We start from the raw sequence: 22812 nt of genomic DNA, 5'->3' as shown, positions 1-22812 counted from the left end.
CAATGAGACAGCATGTTCAAGACGAAAATATGCTAGTGAAAAACACAATTGGAATGAAATTCAGATCGACCGTAACTCGCTTAATCGTCGGTGCATATAGGCAAAAAGAAAGAATGATTAAAAAAAAAACTACCCCAATGATGATTTTGGCAAAGTTTGATAAACGTTAGCGTAGTAGATTTAGAGAAGATTTTTGTAAGTTGACGAGCGCCAAGTGATGAAAAAAGCACACTTAGCCCTTTCGGGCCAGGTGAGCTAAAATGATAAAATGTTTTGATTTGTTTTGTAAACATTGTATCATTCAGTATTTTATTAAGATATGGTATAAATTGTAAAAGATTTTTTAAATGTCGAGAACTCAAATAAAATGAAATTAAATGAGATTTTAATTATGATGAAGTTTCCACTGATTTTGTTTAATCTGAGAAAGTGAAATGACTTCAATCAAAGATTAGAATCATTCATCTTTGAGAGCTACCATTTGATGTTTACGGGGAGAGTTGCAATCTCTGTCCTGCCTTTTAATTTTTCACTCTTTTCGGTCCTGCCCTTTTTTATTAGTGTATCCTGACTTTTTTTTACATAAATTGTCATCCTGTCTCTTTTTCAAATTTCATCCTTGCCCATTCGAATTTTAATGTCGACTATGTTTGCTGTTGTGTCCATTATTTCTAAATGGATTAAGGAGTTGTTTTTCAATACTTTGGCAGCCTATTCTTTTCTTTTGGCTAAAACTGACAATGCTAGTCCATTAAGATTGGAGTAGAGTGCACCAACCCGGGCAAGGTTAGAAATCCCAACCTGAGTGTTGACTGGCTAGTGATTGAAGCAAAACTACTCAGACCATTTGGCCATCGAGGCCCTAAGAAATTTTCAGATCGTATATAAAAAAGAAAGACAAAAGATAAAGAATATGTTTATAAGTAATACTGAGATTTCCATTTATACAAATCCCAACAGTAATTACAATATCAATGGTGGTCTATATAAAACAAGCTTTGCATTTAATGCAGATGGACATATTCATATTTTTTCAAATGTAAAATACATGAATGTTTTTAAGCTTTATGAAAAGTATTTATGCATGGGTATAAGATATATATGTATGTGCTTTGTTCATGGTATAACAAATTTGATACCCAGAAATTAATAAAGACTTCCATCATAATAAATTTTTTTTCATTTTTTTTAAGGTGATTTCAGCCAGAAAAATGAAATACCATACATTTGATTAATTTTTCAACAACAGTAAAAGTAAACTTGTCATTACAATGTTAGCTCCTAACTTGAATCAAATTTCTCATGATAAAATAATTTTAATATAAAATATGACTTTTCATAACTACAAGATTGCTAATTTGTAACCAAATATTTTGTGTCACATACATAAATAGACTGAGGTATGCTAGCTAGACTGTGGTCAATTGTTCACTGTCACAAACAAGATTGAATTCTGGAACACAATTCCCTAAGCAGCTATGTATCTAACTGCCCCTTGTCACAATCAATATAGTAGTCTATGGATTTCCAGAAACACATTGTAGCCACCAACCTTGTAAGATCATGGTAAGTAAACCTTGTCGTATTGTAGCCAAATGACAAGACACATACTACAGTAGACTTATGGAAAACCAGTCACAAACCAGAGTAATTTCCCCTGTCACAAACCAGCGTAGACTTGTGGTACACCAGCTACACACTTTAGCAAGATTATGGTACAATAAGCTAATAGTCCAAGTCTGATCAATCCCACAAAATTGTCAAATAAATATGGTGGAATAGCATAGTACAGTTTCAGAGGAACAATATAAAGAGAAGTGTCTATGGTAGACTTCAATAAATATTAACTTTTTGTTGATAAATTTTCAACTAAAGTAAAATTGTCATGAAAAATTAAATAATAAAGCTTGACTTGACCATCTTTCACCCATACATAAACAATAAAACAGTTGTTCAAATGACTCAAAACAGATGCATGTAAAAAAAAATAAAAGCAATATTGTAGAAAATAAAGAGATCTTAAATGAGATAAGTCAATTCAAATCATTCACTTCAGAAATTAGGGGTAAATGTTTTATACCCTTGTCAGAAACATATTTGTTAAAGTACAAGTTTTATGAATTATGGTAAGTTTAAATTAACAACATATTACAATACAGTTTGGTTCATGATAGTTTATTGTTTGTGCAGTAAAATGAATTTCCAGTATCTGCAGTGGAATACAATGATTATATATGTTATAAAGAATATCTAAGTAATGGAGTAAAAAGGATGACACTGTATAAAAAAGAGAAATGTCGTTTGTACAAATCAGTTCACAATAATCAAACAAAATGTCTAATACACATTAGTTCATTCAACTTAATCATTTAAACTTTAGATACATGTATATAATATTTGTATTTGAATGTTGTAGCATGATCTTTGAATGATGAAATAATACTAAAGGTTATACTTGTATACATTTGTATTAATGATAAATACCATTACAAGGGAGGTAATAATGTTGATGAACTTACATTAATGTTTACACTTAATTTTCTTTCAATCAGCACATTCTAATCATTCACAATCTAAAAATGGAGAATCTACAATTCTAATTTAAATATGAAATGTAAGCATTAAATATATCACTTTATAATGAATGAACTCCTGAATACACATTGTTTTGGTATTAATTACATACAACACTTCCCTTTTTTCATTGTTTTGGTATTAATTACATACAACACTTCCCTTTTTACATTGTTTTGGTATTAATTACATACAACACTTCCCTTTTTAATTGATGAGTTTATCAACTGTGGATTTATTATTATTTGTTAGATAATAATTTTTGTTGGTTTCATGGGTAAAGGTGAACTACAAATTCATCAAAAGCCAAATTTTCTATAAACCTCATCCTAGAAAATAAATGAATCCACAGTAGGTATGTGTTACAGTGTTGTGCTTATGGTTCCTTAAAACTGTGTTATAACTTCTTGAGGGTTATATTGGTTCAAAGCAAAATTTTCCCTGAACAATGTTGAAATGTTAAAGTTGTTGAAACCTACATGTCCTAGAATTTAAATATTAAATTCTAATATCCTTGAAACAGATTTTACTATTATAAAAATCTCTAGGTCAAAACTTTTGACCTCCTAAATTGAGTTATCACTGTTGTAAGATACAATTTTTATATAATATTTCAAATTGTAATGTACAATGACATGCAACACCGCAACGTTGAACAAGGATTGTTTCTGGAATACTTTAAATGTGACTATATCGTTTTATACATTTATCAATAAACTTACATAATTCTGAAAGTACTGAACAGTTTAAGTGAATTGAGACAACCTGGAATCCCTTACATAAACAAACATGGGTAAATTTCTAGTATCTGTGACCTTGAACATCCAAAGGTTAACCCCCTCGTTATGTGTAATAATGTATTCAAGTTTGATTACAATCCAATGAAAGTTTCTTTGAAGTCACATGACTGACCATTCAAAAAACATTACAACTCTACTGCTACATATGGTGTTGGTTATCAATATACAATGTTAAAGTCAGTACTTAATCAGTAACATTGTAGACCAAAACAAACTTATTACAAGCATGATTTCTATATATCATCTTCCTTTCAGAATTTACAATTTAATAAACACTGTTATTTAAAACATGATACCTACAATTTACAAAAATCAAAATGAAAGACAAGAGGGATAACAGCACAGTATAATTTCTTACAAAGATTCAATACTTGTAATAGATCATAACACAAAATAAAATTGTCTCTTCCAAATACATATCAATAGTTGTCAGGAAATAAAAAAATATATTTCTGACTTCTGAGCATAAAAGACAGAAGAATAATAGTTTTCATGCAAATAATACACCTTATCGCTTATCCCGGCTGACCCGGCCGCTTGAACTTTTGACGCATACAACAATCACTTTTTCATTGTTGCGTCAGATATTTTGTATTATGACATCAAGATTTTACGGGAACCTGTGTGCTATCCAGTAATGGCTGACAAATAGCGATAAGGTGTATGGAAAACAAAAGAAGTTTTCCTTTTCTTTTTCTTTTCTGATTAATTTTCTCAATGACCGGTGTACAGCTTCATGTCCAATATGGACAATGTTTAATAGATTTTTGAACTTAAAACATAAAAAATCAAAATGTTTTGAGTTTTGGTCCCTTTTAAAAATAAATAAAAAGAAAGAAAACCACTAGATTTAACAACCTTTCAGCATCTTGTTTAGAAATAAAGGTCCTACTTCACACCACACTCACTGTGGTGAAGATATTTTTGAGATCCTTAGTTTTGTCATGATACACACTTTAAAAATATTTTGAAGTTGAATATTCATTGGTTAGCATAATAATGATAATCAGACCAGAAAATAGAACAGAGTTTTCATAACTTTGTAAGTTAAACCTAAAACATGAGATCTGTATCTCAAATAATTTGTTTACAAATCATGCATGTTCAATATAATTCTTCCTTTGAGATATTAAGTATGATTGTTTGACTAAAACAAAAGTTATATCATGATCACCATTGTGTGCTTTGACATTAAAGCATCTGACCAGTATAGATACATCAGTTTTATTTTTTGCGGCCATTACAATTTTGTTTTAGAAATTTTTTCCAATATGGAATGAAAATAAGATTTAAACAACAGAATAATTTCCTGACAATAGCTATAGTGCTTTTGAGCTGAGGATTATTAAAACATTATTGAAAAATTCTTTATCTGTGTACTTGTAATAAATTATAGATATAATATATATATGACTGTTATTCTGATCAACAGAAATGTAAACAATGTTCTTTAAATACTGATGCATCTTACAATAAAGTATGATTTATAAAGACATTAAGTATAAACTAACACAAAATATGATAGTCAATGCCCAAGAAGAGTAATAGGATACACTGCAATCACAGTATAACCACAACATGTTGATCAGTGAATAACAAGTATAACAAGCATGACTCTTGATAAAATAATTTACTAACTGTATTCTATGTTGCATGTAAAAGTGCTATTTTGACAGCATTAACCATTTATGGCTGGATCCTACAAATTAGCATGTCATAGTCCTGAAACCAGTATTCTGACAATAGAAACATCTTGGAAATTGCAATTGAATTGGAAAGAAAATAGTTCTATTCGTCATATCTAAGTGAAATCTGAGGTATATATACTTCACTGAATTGGTTCATCAGAAATACAAAATGGACTCTACAAAAGTTGTGTTATTCTAAAGTCGTCACAAAGTAGGCTTGTAAAATTGCTTTCTGGTCTGTAAAAATCATGTCAAGATTCAAGTCTAATTGAAATTTCCATAAAATTATGAAGAAAACTAATCAAGGGGTAAACATTTACTGCATTTCTGCAAAAATGTTTAATTTTTAGATAAATCAGTGTTCATAACCATTAAAAATTAAAATATACTGAAAACTTGTTGTTTAAGACAAAAAAAAATCACATATATGATCTTTAAAACTCTACATCTTTGAAAGGTCAAAAAGTCCTTTTTATTATAGCATGCACATTACCCATGGGGCTTGGTTGTAAAAACTTTTTAATGCTATTGAGTTAAAATTTTACCAATGTTAACTTAAATCTAATAAAGCATGTTTTCAAAATAATTTTGCATAGAACAGTTAAATAATCATTGCAAGACCAATCATCGGTCAGGGATATTACATAATATAACTTTTATGACTACTGACAATTAAAAACTGTTGGAGCAATGCTGTAAAAAGAAAAAAAAAAGAAAAAAAAGAAAAAAAAAGAAAAAAAAGAAGAAATATGACTTTCATTCTTGTATAGCATTTTTTTTTATTAATTATTGATAAAGGGAGATAACTCAGTTACTCTGCCTCAAAATTTATCTACCAGAACCAGTTAATACAAGCGACTTGTATAAGTGTTACTCCTGACTGACCATTCATGTCAAATTAGACTATTTTTGTGCATATTATATATCTAATATTTAACAAATAAAGTTATTAGGTATGTATTTAGCCACCATTTCTTTAGAAATATTGAAACACCTTAACTCCTATCAAGGCACTTATATAACAATGCATTTTAATAGATGGAGGCTATGCTGTAAACTTTATAATACATCAATGGTTTTGAAACAGACTATAAAGCACTTTGTCACAGTCCACAAATAAGCAAACAATTGTTAATTTTACTATCCTGAAAATAGCACATTACACAACTATGGTTTAACACTACTGAACAAAGAAATGATACCTTTACATTGGTTTAAGGTAGGGTTTACATTTGTACAGCTTTATCTTTGACTGTTTATAAACTGCATGTTCATGTGTACCTGACATACTAATACAAAAATAAAACTCCAATAATTTCCTATCAAATACAATTCCTGACTTTATAATGATGATTATCTAACCACTGCTTGTCAATGTTTGTCTCTTGTAGAATACTTGGGATCTTGTGAGCTGCTCTACTAATATATGGAACAAAGCTGATGATTATATTGTTGAATATGAAGATGAAAGCCGAGATAACTGGAAATGTTTGCTGTGCTCAGGGGAGATAACTGCAAATGGTTGCTGTGCTCAGGGGAGACAACTGCAAATGTTGGCTGATAGCTGGATCTGTGCCCATGAATTAATTGGACCTCTTTAATTACCATTGACCTTGAGAATGAATTGTCTGTAACATTTTAAAACATCTAGGAGATCTGAAAGTATAAAATAAGACCTAAAAATATTGGATAAAAGACAATGATAACAGCTAAATAATATTTGTTTTAACATTTAAATAAAATCTGATCAAATGCATTTTGCATTAGGAACTAAACATTAAACATTGTAGTATAGTATTAAACTTGACAAGGTAATACATTTGTATATTTGTGTACTATAAATTAGATATATAGATCTTCCTATAACCTTCATTGTTGGTTCAACTCCCAATTCTGGACAAAGGAAGATACATGTACAATATAACTCCCAATTCTAGATTTACAATGTAATACATGTATCATTTAAATTATGTTATTTTCTTGACAAGTATGTTTTGGTCACATTGATAACTGTCATGCCAGCCACATATGGGTTTTCATTGTTTTATTTCTATATCTTTCCCTTTAAAAAGTGTTTGTAATATTCAGGATTACAGGATTATTCATTGTAGTTTGTTGACTACAGTCTACACAATACATATTACCTTGAAATTTATTACCTGGGACATACATATCACAAATATGGATGAATAATGTCATGCTTAATTACAATGTGAATTGTACAACTTAAAATGAAAGTTTACTAATCATCTGTTTTGTCCCAGATATAAAAACAATTTATAAATTGGAACCTACACCTGAAATATAAATTTGCAGTTCAATGGCTAATAAACCAGAGCATGTAGATCTCTAATTACCGCATAGTAATTAAAGTTTTAAATATTCATGTATTAATGAACTGTAATCCCCATGATCTCGGAATGAACTTTAATGCTGATGACACTATGACAAGACCAACACTATCACCACTGCTGAGGCAATCTGTGATCACATATTGCCTTCTAAAGACAAGATCAGAAATTGTAGAAATATTTGAGGGAGCTTATGACAATGACAAAGTCTCTGATTTAATACAATAATCACAAATGTATATTACTTTTATGACTATCTTCTGTGTCAATGTTTACTTTATATACATGTACATAATAACCAATGGGGCGTCCCAAAGTATTTATGTCAAATATTTTATTAATAATGCTGAGATATCAATTATCACACAGTAAATATGTTAAATCATATCATATTTTACTAATGAATTGAAAATGATGTATGTAAGATACAACACTGTTTTCATTGTTTTCATATTCAGGGAACTTAAAAATTATGATTAAAAAACATGTAGCCACTTTGATTTTAATATAAATAAATTTGGTAGTTTAATATACAATGTACATGTATATACATGTATGCAACCTGTAAATAAATTTTGAACTTATGCTTTGATGGTAGTTTCATCTGGTACTCATTGCATGCATATAATAGCTGCATTTGTTTTAAAAACAACAAGTTTGTTGTATATCCAATGGTATTTACAGTGTCAGTGGAACAAAGAAACAATAAAAAGAAATACCATGACAACTCTGTAAAACACAGTCCTCATAAATCCTGAGGTATATCTATTTGTTACATGATCATATTAGGGAATAGAGTTAAAATCTACAATGACATTAACACCAAGTCACATGACAACAATCCTTGTCTAATTGAATACCTCAGCAATAGATAAAAGACAGGCTGTAAAACCAATTAAACAAATTAGTATGGGAATCCATTCCATTATCAATGGCAAGCCTAATGACAAGTGTCGGAAACACTACTGCTAACACAATCAATACAGGTTCCATCCATAATCTATTTCTCTTATTCCTGTAGAGAATGTAGATTTTTGGAATGCTGGTATATATATATATTCAGATTTATTTGAACTACTGCAGAAAACAACAATGTCTAACAGAAAACAACGTATTTGAACTACTATCCTTTATTGTCAACCTGACTCATCATGTCTTTGTACTCCTGACAAAATAATTGGCTTTTTCATTTTCAATCAAATTACACACCATACATGTATTGCATTTCCTTTGAGTTTACATGAACTAATACAAAATTCCCACAAGTTTCAGTGGTGACATACACTTACATGATGCACCAGAAGGGGTCTCTTCCCATATAAAGCCTTGAAGGTTTGTAAACACAAACATGCCTCTGATATCATAAGGGTAACTTTTTTCAAATATATATTATAAATATCAATTGGGTAATAAAACTCATTTGTTTCAAAAGATGTCTGAACAGTCTTTGATCTGATCTTTTTTTTGTTAATAATAGGACTGACCCCAATGTGTGGTAAATATATCTAAATAAGATGTCACAGATTGTAAGACTGACAGCTAGAAAATAAATAATTTTAAATATTTAATGATTTTCCTATGAAACGTATATTTGGGTAAATACAAAATGTATGTACATGTACATGTACAAATGTAGGCTAATTATGGTTCTATTTACTTTGAGTGATATTTCAGTATGAACTAAATAAACCCCTTAATAGGCAAGGCTAACTTCCTTTAATTGAGTAAATTTTTATTATACATATTTTATCAATTTACCAGTATTAAATATTTCCACATTAAACAGATCGTTTGATGATTATATATGAATTGGGTTGGTTTAAAACCCCAGTTAGTTGTCTGCACCCAAATTTGTATGCTGATACCAACCCATGCTTGAGACAGACTTGCATACAACATGTACATGTACAATATGAATGTCAGAACAACGATCAATAACAGACTTTTTAAATAAGAAATACTGTAGTTGAGAGACTTTGCAAATATTTCACTTTATAGCATCATGAATATACATGTGTATGCCTTTCAGTATGGTGATCTGAATAATACAAACATAGTTGAGCCTGAAGTTTCTAGCTATTTGACAGAACTCCTTTATCGGGTTCATAATGGTAAATAGAAGGTGACATGTACAATTACATGTATACATATAAGTACAATTTTACATCTTTAGATAAGTTTACATCCTGCAAATTATACAGTTTAGTTTATATTACGTAGTAAGAGAAAATGTATAGTTGTCATCAGGTTCACATAATTTGATAATTTAATTTAAGAAAAACAAGTATTCTTCCTTCATAATTGAATTTTGGATGTAAAACACCTTCTGATTGGCTGAAAGTGTTTTGTCTATCAGCTCATAGACATACATTTGTACATGTAATTTTGTCATATGACCGTGACGTCATACATGTAAATGCTTTCCCTAAATTTACTTCTTACAAATGGAATTTAGAATTAAATTAAATTACATGTACATTGTATAAGGAATGACTGTTTTATTTTTTCTGTCTATTCGAAATAACCTAAAAAATATTGTGCAAATGCATTGACATGTACACTTATAAATAACCTGTGTACAGTGTGCACCATATTGTTTATGTTATTTCTTCTTGACAGAAAAAAAATAGTAATTCCTTAAATAACATAATTACTACATTGCAATAAATGTAAATGCTGGAAAGGGTAAGTATTACCTTTTGTTTGGGGAAAAGTACATTTTTTGGTGTTTATAAATGCATGTATTCATAAAAAACAAGAATGTGTCCTCAGTACACGAATGCCCCACTCGCACTATCATTTTCTATGTTCAGTGGACCGTGAAATTGGGGTAAAATCTCTAATTTGGCATTAAAATTAGAAAGATCATATCATAGGGAACATGTGTACCAAGTTTGAAGTCGATTGGACTTCAACTTCATCAAAAACTACCTCGACCAAAAACTTTAACCTGAAGCGGGACAGACGGACGAACGAACGGACGGACCGACGAACGGACGCACAGACCAGAAAACATAATGCCCCTCTACTATCGTAGGTGGGGCATAAAAAGGTCCAGTGACATTTCATTTAAGGCCAATAAATATAACCCCAATCGGGAGTTAATTCAATTTCTTGTTCAAATTTTGTCTTACTGTTAACCAACCATCATGACCATGTTTATAGTTTTCAAGATAAAAACACAAACATTTACATGTAGGGCCAGTACATCTTCAAAGAGGTTGATTCACAAATTCAGTTGTGTTAAATTTTACTTTGTTTATCATATAATCTGTTCACAGTATTTCTTAACCTAACATAGTCCCAAAATAGGCAAAAATTGTTATTGAAGGGTAATAGCTCCTACATTAAAAGGAGTTGATTGAATATTTTAGTTGTGGTGAATTTTTGAAGATCTTATCTTGCTATCATTATTGCAGGATAAAATTTCTCTGTCATTCTGTCTATCATGTCTATATTAGATTTTAATAAATTAGCTAAAACATATGGGTTTTAATAGTTAATCTGTCATTGCAATTGAATACCATGCGAGTTGATTGCAGTATTCTCCCCAGGGCCCTTAAGCATCATGGTAATGTGATAGTTAACATTTATCTAATATTCATATGATATTCTTGTAGATCATGTACAATGATGTAGATTGTGTTATGGATGTGTATTTGATGCATTGATTTTTAGAAGAATGACAGTATTACAACATGTGCAAATTCTGTTTTCTGAGAATGCTAAATGCATATGAAATTTTCACCTCTAACAATTACTACCTTAGACCTTTTACTGTACACTGTATAGTGAAGATGACTTCCATTTTACCATTTATAAGAACATGATAAAAAGCTTCCTTGTACATGCACATTGTAGGTAGCAAGGTTTTCTTATAAGGAAATCCTGATAGGAAGTGTTATCTAACAAATCATGCAAATATCTCAAAGTGTTTCAAGTTTAGTCCACTTTATATACATTGTACATGCATGTAACCCTATAAAGTTATAACAGAAAAAATCTGGAAGTTGGACTGGAAATGAAGAAAAAATCTCCTCTTTAATTAATAATTTAATGTTCATGTATAAAGCATATTATTAACACACATTAGTTACAAATGTAAATGTACATGTACATTTTAATGTAGCAAAAAAGTATCCCCCATGTTTTAAAGTATGCCATATGAAAGTGCAAGAAAGTAAATCTTGAACAACTATTCCAACATCATGAACATATTGTGTCTGTCTTAAAATGTTAAATGTGTACATAAATATAAGAAGAGGTGGACTGAATAAGTGCCAAAGAGACAACTCACCATCAACATGTCAAAGTTAAAATTTATAAAAGTTAACAAATATACATGTACAAACAAATGTACAATGTAGGTCACAGTACGGTCTTCAATACGGTACCTTGGCTCACCCAAACAGTAAGCTACAAAATACAAAGAGTCCCAAAAATGACTAATTAGAAGTTAAACAATACAAATGGGAAAAGCAACGGACTAATCTATATAAAACAAGCGGCTGTCACAACGACAGCAACCAGATTTATTAACATTTATTTGTGTCCTGGCAATATCACAAGAACCATAACTGATGAACGGTGAAAGTGAAAATCGTCAATATCAGATTTGACCTCCATTTTGTCATCAGTATCAACATATTAAAATTTGAAAGAGCTTAGGTTGAATGGTTCATGAGTAAATGCAACAACATGAATAGAAACACCATTTTTTTTTATCTTTCAAGAACTATAACTCCTGAACGGTAAAAGTCAAAATCTACATTATTGAACTTGACCTCCATTTTGTCATCAGTAACAACATATTAAAATTTGAAAAGCTTTGGTTGAACAGTTCATGAGTAAATGCACGGACACGACTGGAAACACCATTTTTCAATCTTTCAAGAAACATAACCATGATAACTCCTGAACGGTAAAAGTCAAAATCGTCATTCTTGAACTTGACCTCCATTTTGTCATCAGTAACAACATATTAAAATTTTAAAAGCTTTGGATGAACGGTTCATGGGTAAATGCACGGACAATTTTTGGTTGCCGACCGCCCGCCGTACATCCCCAAATCATGCAAATCAATAACCAACATTTTTGTCACAAAAATCCGGTTTAAAATGAAAAACACTTAAGAACCACATCAACCATTTGTCAACAAACAACAACTATTGAACAACAGATTCCTGACTTAGGACATGCAGGACAGGTGCAAACAATGCAAGGGTGGATCCAGGATTTTTTAAAAGGAGGGGGGGGGGGGGGCGAGTGTAATAGTCTATAGAGTATTACTTTCTGTTTGGTGGAAAAGTGAAATAGAAGTCAAAATGTTCTTCCCAATCCTTTGGCTTTGTCGCTTTGAATGTGTTATGATTTTCATCCCCATGCAGCCTAAGCAATGTATTGCTGTAATTTGAATTTCTAAATGACTGAGTGATGTTTGATCGACACACTGGTCAACTCCACCATAGCGAGTCACATGACTTTGTCAATTGGTACAAGCAATCCAAAACAATGAAAAGGGAAGCACTAAAAAATTCTAAGGTTATGGTTTTGTTGAGTGCATGATGGGTCCATTTTTTGTGTCATTGACATAAATTAATACACCGAATATCCCTCTTATCCACTACAGTACAGCTATTGAGTTAAACCTCAAGCTATTGAGTTACATTAAATCTCAAGCTCTCTGTCATGTCTGTTGTGGTACAATTTTTTCAAACAAACATTTTTTGTTTTGTAAAGCGCTTAGAGTAATTGTATTTTTATATAATGCGCTATGAAAATGCCTTGTAATAATAAAAATGCCTTGTAATAAGAATGATAATGTTTGGCTCTTCATAATGTACATGTACAAACCTTATTTTCATACTATCACACAGCAGCCTTTTTTTTCTTTAACAGGACTAGTGTTCATTTCTCTCACTATTTCAATAAAAACTTCATTTACATTTTGTGTAACTTTGGCTGAAGTCTCTGTGAAGGGACACCCCCACGCCAGAGATAATGAAGCCCCTTCACTTGATGGTACTTCTCTTTGATGATCTAAGTCAGCTTTATTCCCAACTAATATCATTGGTATATCATCAATGCCTTTCACTCTCTGTATTTGTTCTTTCATTGTTTTTATGTCCTGAAATGTTTGTAAACTTGTTATGCTGTAAACAATAACAAAACCTTGTCCATTTTTAATATACAGATCTCGCATAGATGCAAATTGTTCTGTTCCTGCAGTATCAAGAATTTCTAGCACTGATGGTGCTGAATCAACCTCGATTTCCTTTCTGTAGAAATCTTCAATAGTTGGATCATACTTTTCCATGAAAGTACCACTTACAAATTTAACTGTTAGAGCACTTTTTCCTACACCACCACTGCCTAAAACTACAACTTTATATTCCCTCATGGTCAGTGATTACAGGTTGTGGTCAGTTGCCTTTGAATGGACTTGTCTATCACAATTTAAATCCCCAGGATAATATGAGGTCACAAAAATGGGTGCGATTAAAAAATGTTCTTTTTAAATCAGTTCATTTTTCTCATGTCTTCTGCACCTATAACTTGTTTTTAAGTGTACGAATAATGACGGGTGAATAATATCAAGCTATGAATTAATTTAAATCAATGATAGTTTAGTTATATAGTCAATATAACATAAAACTTGTTGCATGTTCACTCTGACAGTCATCTGCCATTTTGGGTGGGCGCAGGAAATAACAGGAGAGTACAAGAAGAACGACAACTCTCCATAAAACTCAGCCAGTATCCTAACAAAAAAATACCCCTAAAAATGAATAAATAAAAATGAAAAATAATATAAAATTCTAAATTAATAACTAAATTAAGTAAAACAAAATGGTAAAATTAAATAAAATTAAATAAAATTATTAAAGTAAAATGAATTAAAATTAAATTAAGAACAGGCTATATTCAAATCCTTGGTGAGGGTGGTAAAAAGGGGGGGGGGGGGTGCTTGCACGAAACAAAACGTGAAATAAAGACATAATTTCACACGTGAAATAATTTCTGTAATGAACGTCGCACGAAAAATAAACACTTTTATGTTAACCTTTTGTGACTTCTAGTATCATGATTGAGGGGGGATAGGAGGGGTCCTGATCCCGAAATCCCGGACTTAAAAAAACGAAATCCCGAGGTCCCGAATCTAAATAAAGTTAATCCCGACGTCCCGAATCTAAATAAAGTTAATCCCGACGTCCCGAATCTAAATAAAGTTAATCCCGACGTCCCGAAATCGGAAAAAAGGATTCCCGGATCACGAAAGGGTCAATCCCGAATTCCCGAGCTTTAAAAGACCCGATAAAGGTCCTATCCCCCCTCATGATTAACCGTCGTCTTTTTGTTTTACTTGATATTCCCGATTTAGTATACACATTTATGATATTATTGGTTTACGGCTTTTAAAATGGTATTTCTTGACAATCCCTACCAAGTGTTTGAATTTTATTTTAAAAAACCGAGCACGCAAAATAAGCCGTGACTTTGAAAAGCACGATGCACGTAAAATTAATTAAGCTGGACACGTTGAACGAGGCATCCGTCTTGCACGACTGAACGTCAAATAAAAAAGTAAAAAACGTGAAATAAAAAAACGGCGATCACGTTGCACGAAAATAACCCTTTACCACCCTCCTTGATAGATCTTGATAAAACCTAGAACCATATAAATTAGCTATCATTTTTTTGTATAAAACTCCAAGATAAAACAACGAAATGTACATACAAATATATAATAAATATTGATAATAAATAAATAAGCTCAGTTTATTTGGAGTCGGCAAATAAAATTGAGAATGGAAATGGGGAATGTGTCAAAGAGACAACAACCCGACCATAGAAGAACAGACAACAGCAGAAGGTCACCAACAGGTCTTCAATGCAGCGAAAAATTCCCGCACCCGGAGGCGTCCTTCAGCTGGCCCCTAAACAATTATATATACTAGTTCAGTGATAGTGAACGCCATACTAAACTCCAAATTGTACACAAGAAACTAAAATTAAAAAATAACACAAGACCAACAATTAAAGACCAAAGGCTATATGCCTGACTTGGGACAGGCGCAAAAATGCGGCGGGGTTAAACATGTTTATGAGATTTCAACCCTCCCCCTATACCTCTAGCCAATGAAGAAAAGTAAACGCATAACAATACGCACATTAAAATTCAGTTCAAGAGAAGTCCGAGTCTGATGTCAGAAGATGTAACCAAAGAAAATAAACAAAATGACAATAACAAATAAATAACAACAGACTACTAGCAGTTAACTGACATGTCAGCTCCAGACTTCAATTAAACTGATTGAAAGATTATGTCTTCATCATCATGAATATCAGGCACAATCCCTCCCGTTAGGGGTTAAGTATCATAAAATTGAGAATTGAAATGGAGAATGTGCCAAGAGACAACAACCCGACCATAGAAAAAAACAACAGCAGAAGGTCACCAACAGGTCTTCAATGTAGCGAGAAATTCCCGCTCCCGGAGGAGTCCTTCAGCTGGCCCCTTAACAAATATATACTAGTTCAGTGATAATGAACGCCATACTAATTTCCAAATTGTACACAAGAAACTAAAATTAAAATAATACAAGACTAACAAAGGCCAGATCGAGGCTCCTGACTTGGGACAGGCGCAAAAATGCGGCGGGGTTAAACATGTTTGTGAGATCTCAACCCTCCCCCTATACCTCTAGCCAATGTAGAAAAGTAAACGCATAACAATACGCACATTTAAAATTCATTAAAGTCTGATGTCAGAAGATGTAACCAAAGAAAATAAACAAAATGACAATAACACATAAATAACAACAGACTACTAGCAGTTAACTGACATGCCAGCTCCAGACTTCAATTAAACTGACTGAAAGATTATGATTTCATCATATGAACATCAGGCACAATCCTTACCGTTAGGGGTTTAGTATCATACCATCATAACATATATGAGAAGAACATTACCCGTGTCATGCCAACAGTTGGTTTTTGAATAAATGTGTTTAGTTCCGATGCAACGACCCTATAAGTGAATCAATATTAACGCCAAAATATGCAATAACTAATGACCTGACAACAGTATCGTAACTATATCCCTTCTTAATAAGTCTATTTAAAGGTTTTGTTAGCTTCTGGGGTGAATACTGACAGTTTTGTTCTTTATAAAGAATATTTCCATAAAAATTTGGATGTGAAATACCTGAACGTATAAGAAGTTTGCATGTTGGGCTATATTTACAAACGTTGGTCTACAAAGTATACAAAACATAGACAATTAACATAAGCTTTTATTTCAGCTTGAATAAGATAGTAAAAAAAATGAGATTTTCCCCATTAAATACCTGGAACTATAATAGTCCCAATAAATACCCAGTCCCTCCCCCGAAAAAAAAAAACCAAAAAAAAACAACCAAATACTCCTAATGAACTGAATAAATAAAAGAGATAAAATCTCAAAGTTGTCTCTTTCTCATTTGAGATCAAAGCCTACATTTATCATTATCCGCTAAACTTATTAAAAAAAAATGTTCAGCGGTACTATACGTAAATACTTAATTAACGATGTAACCGTATCAGAGACATATAAATACAGTACATATATGTCTCTGACGGTATGTTAAGAAAAAAACCTTCACAAATATAGAAGCAAAAACGAATATCATTCTCCAAATATAGTCTGCAGTTACTCATCATGATTATATTTATTTCCACGGGACATGATATAATACTCTGCTTAATAGATATGTCTCTGTTAATATAGTTAGTACACTAATCTACACCGTTGCTACAAAGTGTATCCTGAGAGAACATTAACCGTTTCATTTCTGTATGCTTGTTTATTCGGCAAAATCTTTGTGTAATTACAGGATAACCGTATTCTGGACATAATAAATTGTCCTTTTCTGTAATCAGTATATTTTTAATTTTGCAGTTAATCTTTAAGCAACCCATTATTTTCCATTTTTTGGCCCATTTTCCACAGACACCCGTCTCAGATTCCCCCCTTTATACACCTCTATATAACACAGTGTTACATAAAGGTATCAGTGGAGGATCCAGAAAGGGGCGTCGTGGGCGTACGCCCCCTTTGATAGGACGTCACTCGGTCATTTTGAAATTCAAATTACAGTAATACATTGCTTAGGCTACATGGGGATGACAATCATAACACATTTAAAGCGACAAAGGATTGGGAAGAACGTTTTGACTTCTATTTCACTTTTCCACCAAACAGAAAGTAATACTCTATAGACTATTACACTCTCATTAAAAAAAAAGTTCCACAGCAATATTATTTACCTACGAAAACAAGTTTAATCCTAAACGCCAGCCTATTTTAAAATAACATAGCTGAATAATGATTCCAAGTCTGTATAAGCTCTAAATAGATTTAAAGTCTAATTAAGGTACGAACCATTTCATTTGAGTAGGCAGTCTTAGATATTTGAGAGAGAAAAAAATGACTCTGATTTTTTCCTTAAACAAGTTCTGGCCGGAACTAGAATGAAAACAAAAATCTTGTCAATTTTTTTGCTATTAGAAACAAACATTTCCAACAGAATTATTAAGCATTAAATGACATGATGAATCAAAACGGGCGTATTTTTTTTGTGGCCGGGGTTTGCATGTCTGACCGGAATGTTTGTTTTGCCAAACTGATTTATTGAATACTTTTTTCAAGACCAGACTGCAATCTGCCTTCTTGGTGTTTCCTTTCTGTCTCCATTTGTCGACCGTCATTCATAAATTCGTTGTCATTAGACTCATTTGTAGCCTTTGGTGGATTTGGAACCTTCACTTCCCTTAACATTGAGATAAAAAAAAAAATGCTTGTTTGTCTTTTTTAACTCTTGTCCATCATATTGTAAATTCCATTGAATAGCCAGGCGTACATTTGTATATCTTGTTTACAACAAGATATCTGTGAGGCTATGATAACTTAACTTACAACATGTACAAACCGTCGAGAATTTTCCTTGTCTATTTTTTACTGACCGTGACAAGTCCCACATTAAATTTATCAGTACATAGCTTTGGATCCATACTATCATTTTATGAAAGACAATTAATAGGGAGAACTACAAAATAAACATGCCCCACGACAGGAAGCGTTTAAAAATTGCATGTTACACTTATTTATTTTTTTTAGCCAAAAAAAGCTCTCAAAATTTTTCGCCTCGCTCCGCTCACCGATCTTTAAAACTTCGCCCCCTTTCAAAAATCCTGGATCCGCCCCTGGGTCATTGCATGGCAATCATACCACAACTTTTATTTATATCATATTGTTGTATTGGAAGAGAAATGAACATAAGTTTGTTGCATTTTTCACGCTACTATATAGTGTTGAAAAATAAGGAGAAGTAGTGTGATGCAATATTGTATTAAAAACTCTGCTTGAACTTGCTGTATGGTATTGGAACTTGAGTATAAACTTGTTTTGAAAAATGCACAGAAGATTGTTGTATTGCATACGGACGTTGGATTGTGCTTAAAATGGACTTGAAGTCATAAACATTTCGAGTCAGTTTTTGTACTCATACTCCAAACTCAACCAATTAAAATGATGGATTTCATGTTTCGAGCATGATTTTGTGAAGTTTTATGACTTCAACCCAGGGTGGTTGGATTGTTTTGAAAACCGATCATGTTGGTCAGGAATTTTTAACATATATGTTAGATATACTGTTCCCAGTTGCAGTTTACAATAGTATTTATCAAAACGTTTAAAATATAAGAAATCTTAAGAGAAAGCTACTGATAACATTTTAAAATGTTGGTTCCGGCATATTATATTGAAAACAAAAACAAGTGTAAGTTGTCTACGATGTTTACATGCGTAGAAGATCTTAGAACCGTTTAAAAATGTTAAATAATGGTAAAACTTTTGTGTATGAGATTTACTGTCTAATTATTGATCTGAACTTTTGGGGGATTTTACTGACAGGATATTATATTAACTAATGTAATTTTTGATATTGCTCAAAAACGTATTGCTGATCAATTTTTACAACAGTGGTCAGCATCTTTGTGAGGTGAAAAACTTTGTGCGTATAGGTCTGTATAGAATAGTCAAGAAAGATTTTTGTCTTGAAAATTACTAAAATTTCTTTTGTGATGATCGATTACTTACTAACTACGTTGTGGAACATTTCAATTCAATATCGAAGTTGGTAGATATACCAATACTCCAAGAGAACTTACGATTATGTCTTTGTTGTAATATCAACGTTGTTGAAGACGAATATCTTGATGATAGTTTGTCCTGTAAGGTCACATTATTTACCAAAATACTTTTGTTCTTTGCCAAATATTTCAATTTTTAAAAGCTGTCAACAAAACTTTGATAATAAAATTATGGAATTATCTTAAGATTGAATGGACAATGAGATGTCCAATTAATGGGTGTTTTTATAATGGCCCTGTTATATGTCCAAGGTCTGTAATATATATATATATATATCTTTATTCTCATCACCAAATACATAGGTACAGAGAAGACATGCATGTATAATACAATATATTAAATACATAAACACAAATATACAATACATACAACAACAAGAAAGACTAAAAGAACTTCTTCAGGAGGACACACTCGCTTGTTTATAATTCGTATAAACTTGCATAAATTAATGAGATCTGTCCTATTTGTAGACGACTTAATTTCAGTAAATACTATAATATTTGGCTTTATACTAAAATTTCGATTGATAAATTTATTTCTCTCTTCTCTAAAATGTGAACAATTAATAATGTAATGAAATTCATCTCCAATATCTAGCTTACATAAATTACACTTTCTTTTTTCCCTTTCTATATTGTACCATCTTCCAAGTTCGACTGGAAGTTTATGGTTACATATTCTAAATTTACATAATGTCAAAAAATCTGTTTCGTCTAAAATATTAAAATATTCTTCAAAACACAATAAATTCTTAAAAATACTATAATTCAAGGCTTTGGAACAGTTTTGAATAGTTTCGTTCCATGTTTGTTTGAATTGATCACACAATCTTACTTTGATAATTATATTTCAACCATACATCATTTAAAAAGAGCTGGGTGTTCCAGATATAAGAAAATCCACATTCATCAAATATATTTTTAACACATATTAACCATTTAAAATCTATGTGTTTAGTACAATTCAAGTGGTACAGTAGCTTATAAATAATACATGAATACTTTGACTGCTTTCCCATAATTAATTTAGACCAGTAGGATATCATCCTTAATTTTACATCAGTAGAGAGTGGAAAACGTCCTAGCTCACCGTATATCATACAGTTTGGAGTGGAAGATTTCAGATTTAGGAGAAACTTACAAAATTTTAGATGAACCTTTTCGACAATATCACAGTTGCTGAATCCCCATATTTCTCATCCATATAAAAGAACAGGTTTTACTACTCTATCAAGAAGATCTAACTGGCAAGAAACTGATAGGCTATGCAATTTAACCCTTTTTAGTATCTCATACATCGCTTTTGTCCCTTTTTCAACTTGTGATTTAATCGCCTTTTTATAATTTCCCGTTTTTGTCAATAAGATACCCAAATAACTAAACTCTTGAACGATTTCTATTTCTTGATCATCGAAGTGTAAATTGTCCGGTAATCTTCCATATGAAAAACATAATATTTTGGTTTTGGATACATTTACTTTTAATTTCCAGTATAGTTACAGTATTCATTAAAAAATCTAACTTTATTTAAGATCTTGTGGTGTTTCAGACATCAAAACAGTATCATCAGCATATAATAATAAAATGATATTGAGAAATACATCAAGTTCATGTTCTAATTCTTCTGTAACTGTGAAAAGTCCCTTACAGTTTTTTGTTTGTAATAATGGGCGAGGAAGACTGTAATGGCCCGAGGCAACGCCGAGGACACCCATTTCTTAATACATTTATTAACCAACTGAACAAAAGTGTATGTGTTGCTGCCAACTGGATGTACTCTCTACTCTTTTAATGACAGTTTAGTTTGAAAAAAAATAATTTGTACTCCACCTCATTGGCGGATCCAGAACTTTTCACAAAGGGGGAAAGGGGGGGGGGGGGGCGCTGACTGACCTAAGGGGGGCCTCTCCAGTCATGTTTCAGTGATTCCATATATAATCAACCAATTTTTTCCCACAAAAGGGGGGGGGCGGGCCCCCAGGCCCCCTCTGGATACGCCTATGCTCCACCATCATAAAGCTTTTAATATACCAAATATCCAAGATGTTGAGTTGACAGAAGTTATGAGTTGAAAAACAGGATGAACAGTGATCCCATTATTTGAAAATCGGCGGTAATGTTAAATTTATTATATTTGATATTAACACTGTTTTTCTGTAATGGCCCTGTTTTTCTGTAATGGTTTTTTTCTGTAATGGCCCTGTGTTGATGCCCAGTTTGTCTGTATTAAGCCCAGTTTGGGTTTATATAATAAACAGTCATTGTTGGCTATAATGTACTTAGATCTAGTTGGTTAATAGTTAACAATGTACCATGTGTGCTGTTTTCTGCTGTTTATCATTATGTCATGTATGCAATACATGTTTTGATTACCATAGCAAGTATATACGATCATATATACATTTTGCAAATAAACGTATTCATTCATAACACAATTGCCCACCTGAGGAGTCATTAACAAGAAAATGTCTTAATCTGATCTATTTGACATATTTAAAGAACTTTGTTGATTTTTTTTTATATTTTGTTGGTTCCATTAAATTACTTGAAACCGTTTTTACATTGTGATTTTTCTAGTTATTCTGGTTATTTACGGTGTTTTGTGAATTGTAGTCTTACTTTTTATCTGAGTTTTGTTTGACAATATGGTGGGATTTGTTCAATCTTTATTTCCTAGCCACCATGGGGATCTCTGACAATATGGTGGGATTTGTTCATCTTAGTGTTTATTTCCTAGCCACCATGGGGATCTCTTAGTCTTTATTTCCTAGCCACCATGGGGATTTCTTAGTCTTTATTTCCTAGCCACCATGGGGATCTCTTGCATGGCAGTTTATTCACCTTGACTGCAATATATCATAGATCAAACTAAAGACGTCAATTGATTTTACTGCAAATAAGCGAAGCACAACGCATTTGGAGAAATAGCAAAAGGTGTTCATGATCAGCTCGGAGTCAGAATTGATAATTTGTCTGGCAAGCTGACTTGTTTTCCTGCTGACTTTTACCCTATGAACTTGCCCTTTAAAAATCCAGCTTTTGAGCAAGGTGCTTATTTATGTCTGATATTTTCCAATGGACATTAAACAAGATTTTCAATATTTTTTCTTAATACATTCTTTCATTTTGTAACCACACGTCTTTACCCGGTAAGTTTACGAAATTTATCTTTGCTTCTTTGTTCTGAATTGTTTATCTTCACATTTC

General features: G+C 31.9%; 1 protein-coding gene across 1 annotated transcript; it reads right to left on the bottom strand.

The window, feature by feature from the left end:
* Window positions 1–2660: 2660 nt before the first annotated feature.
* On the bottom strand, window positions 2661–14144 carry LOC139517840 (ras-related protein Rap-2c-like). The gene is made up of 3 exons (XM_071309295.1): window positions 13267–14144; window positions 4047–6718; window positions 2661–3881 (listed from the first exon to the last, which is right to left on the bottom strand). Exon 1 carries the CDS (start codon window positions 13811–13813, stop codon window positions 13274–13276), a length of 540 nt encoding a protein of 179 aa, XP_071165396.1. The 5' UTR covers window positions 13814–14144; the 3' UTR covers window positions 2661–3881; window positions 4047–6718; window positions 13267–13273.
* Window positions 14145–22812: the final 8668 nt, after the last annotated feature.

The sequence above is a fragment of the Mytilus edulis genome, chromosome 3 (assembly GCF_963676685.1).
Source record: "Mytilus edulis chromosome 3, xbMytEdul2.2, whole genome shotgun sequence".
Taxonomy (NCBI): Eukaryota; Metazoa; Mollusca; class Bivalvia; order Mytilida; family Mytilidae; genus Mytilus; species Mytilus edulis.
Note: the sequence above shows the minus strand (reverse complement) of the source record. Positions and strands in the feature narration are given on the sequence as shown.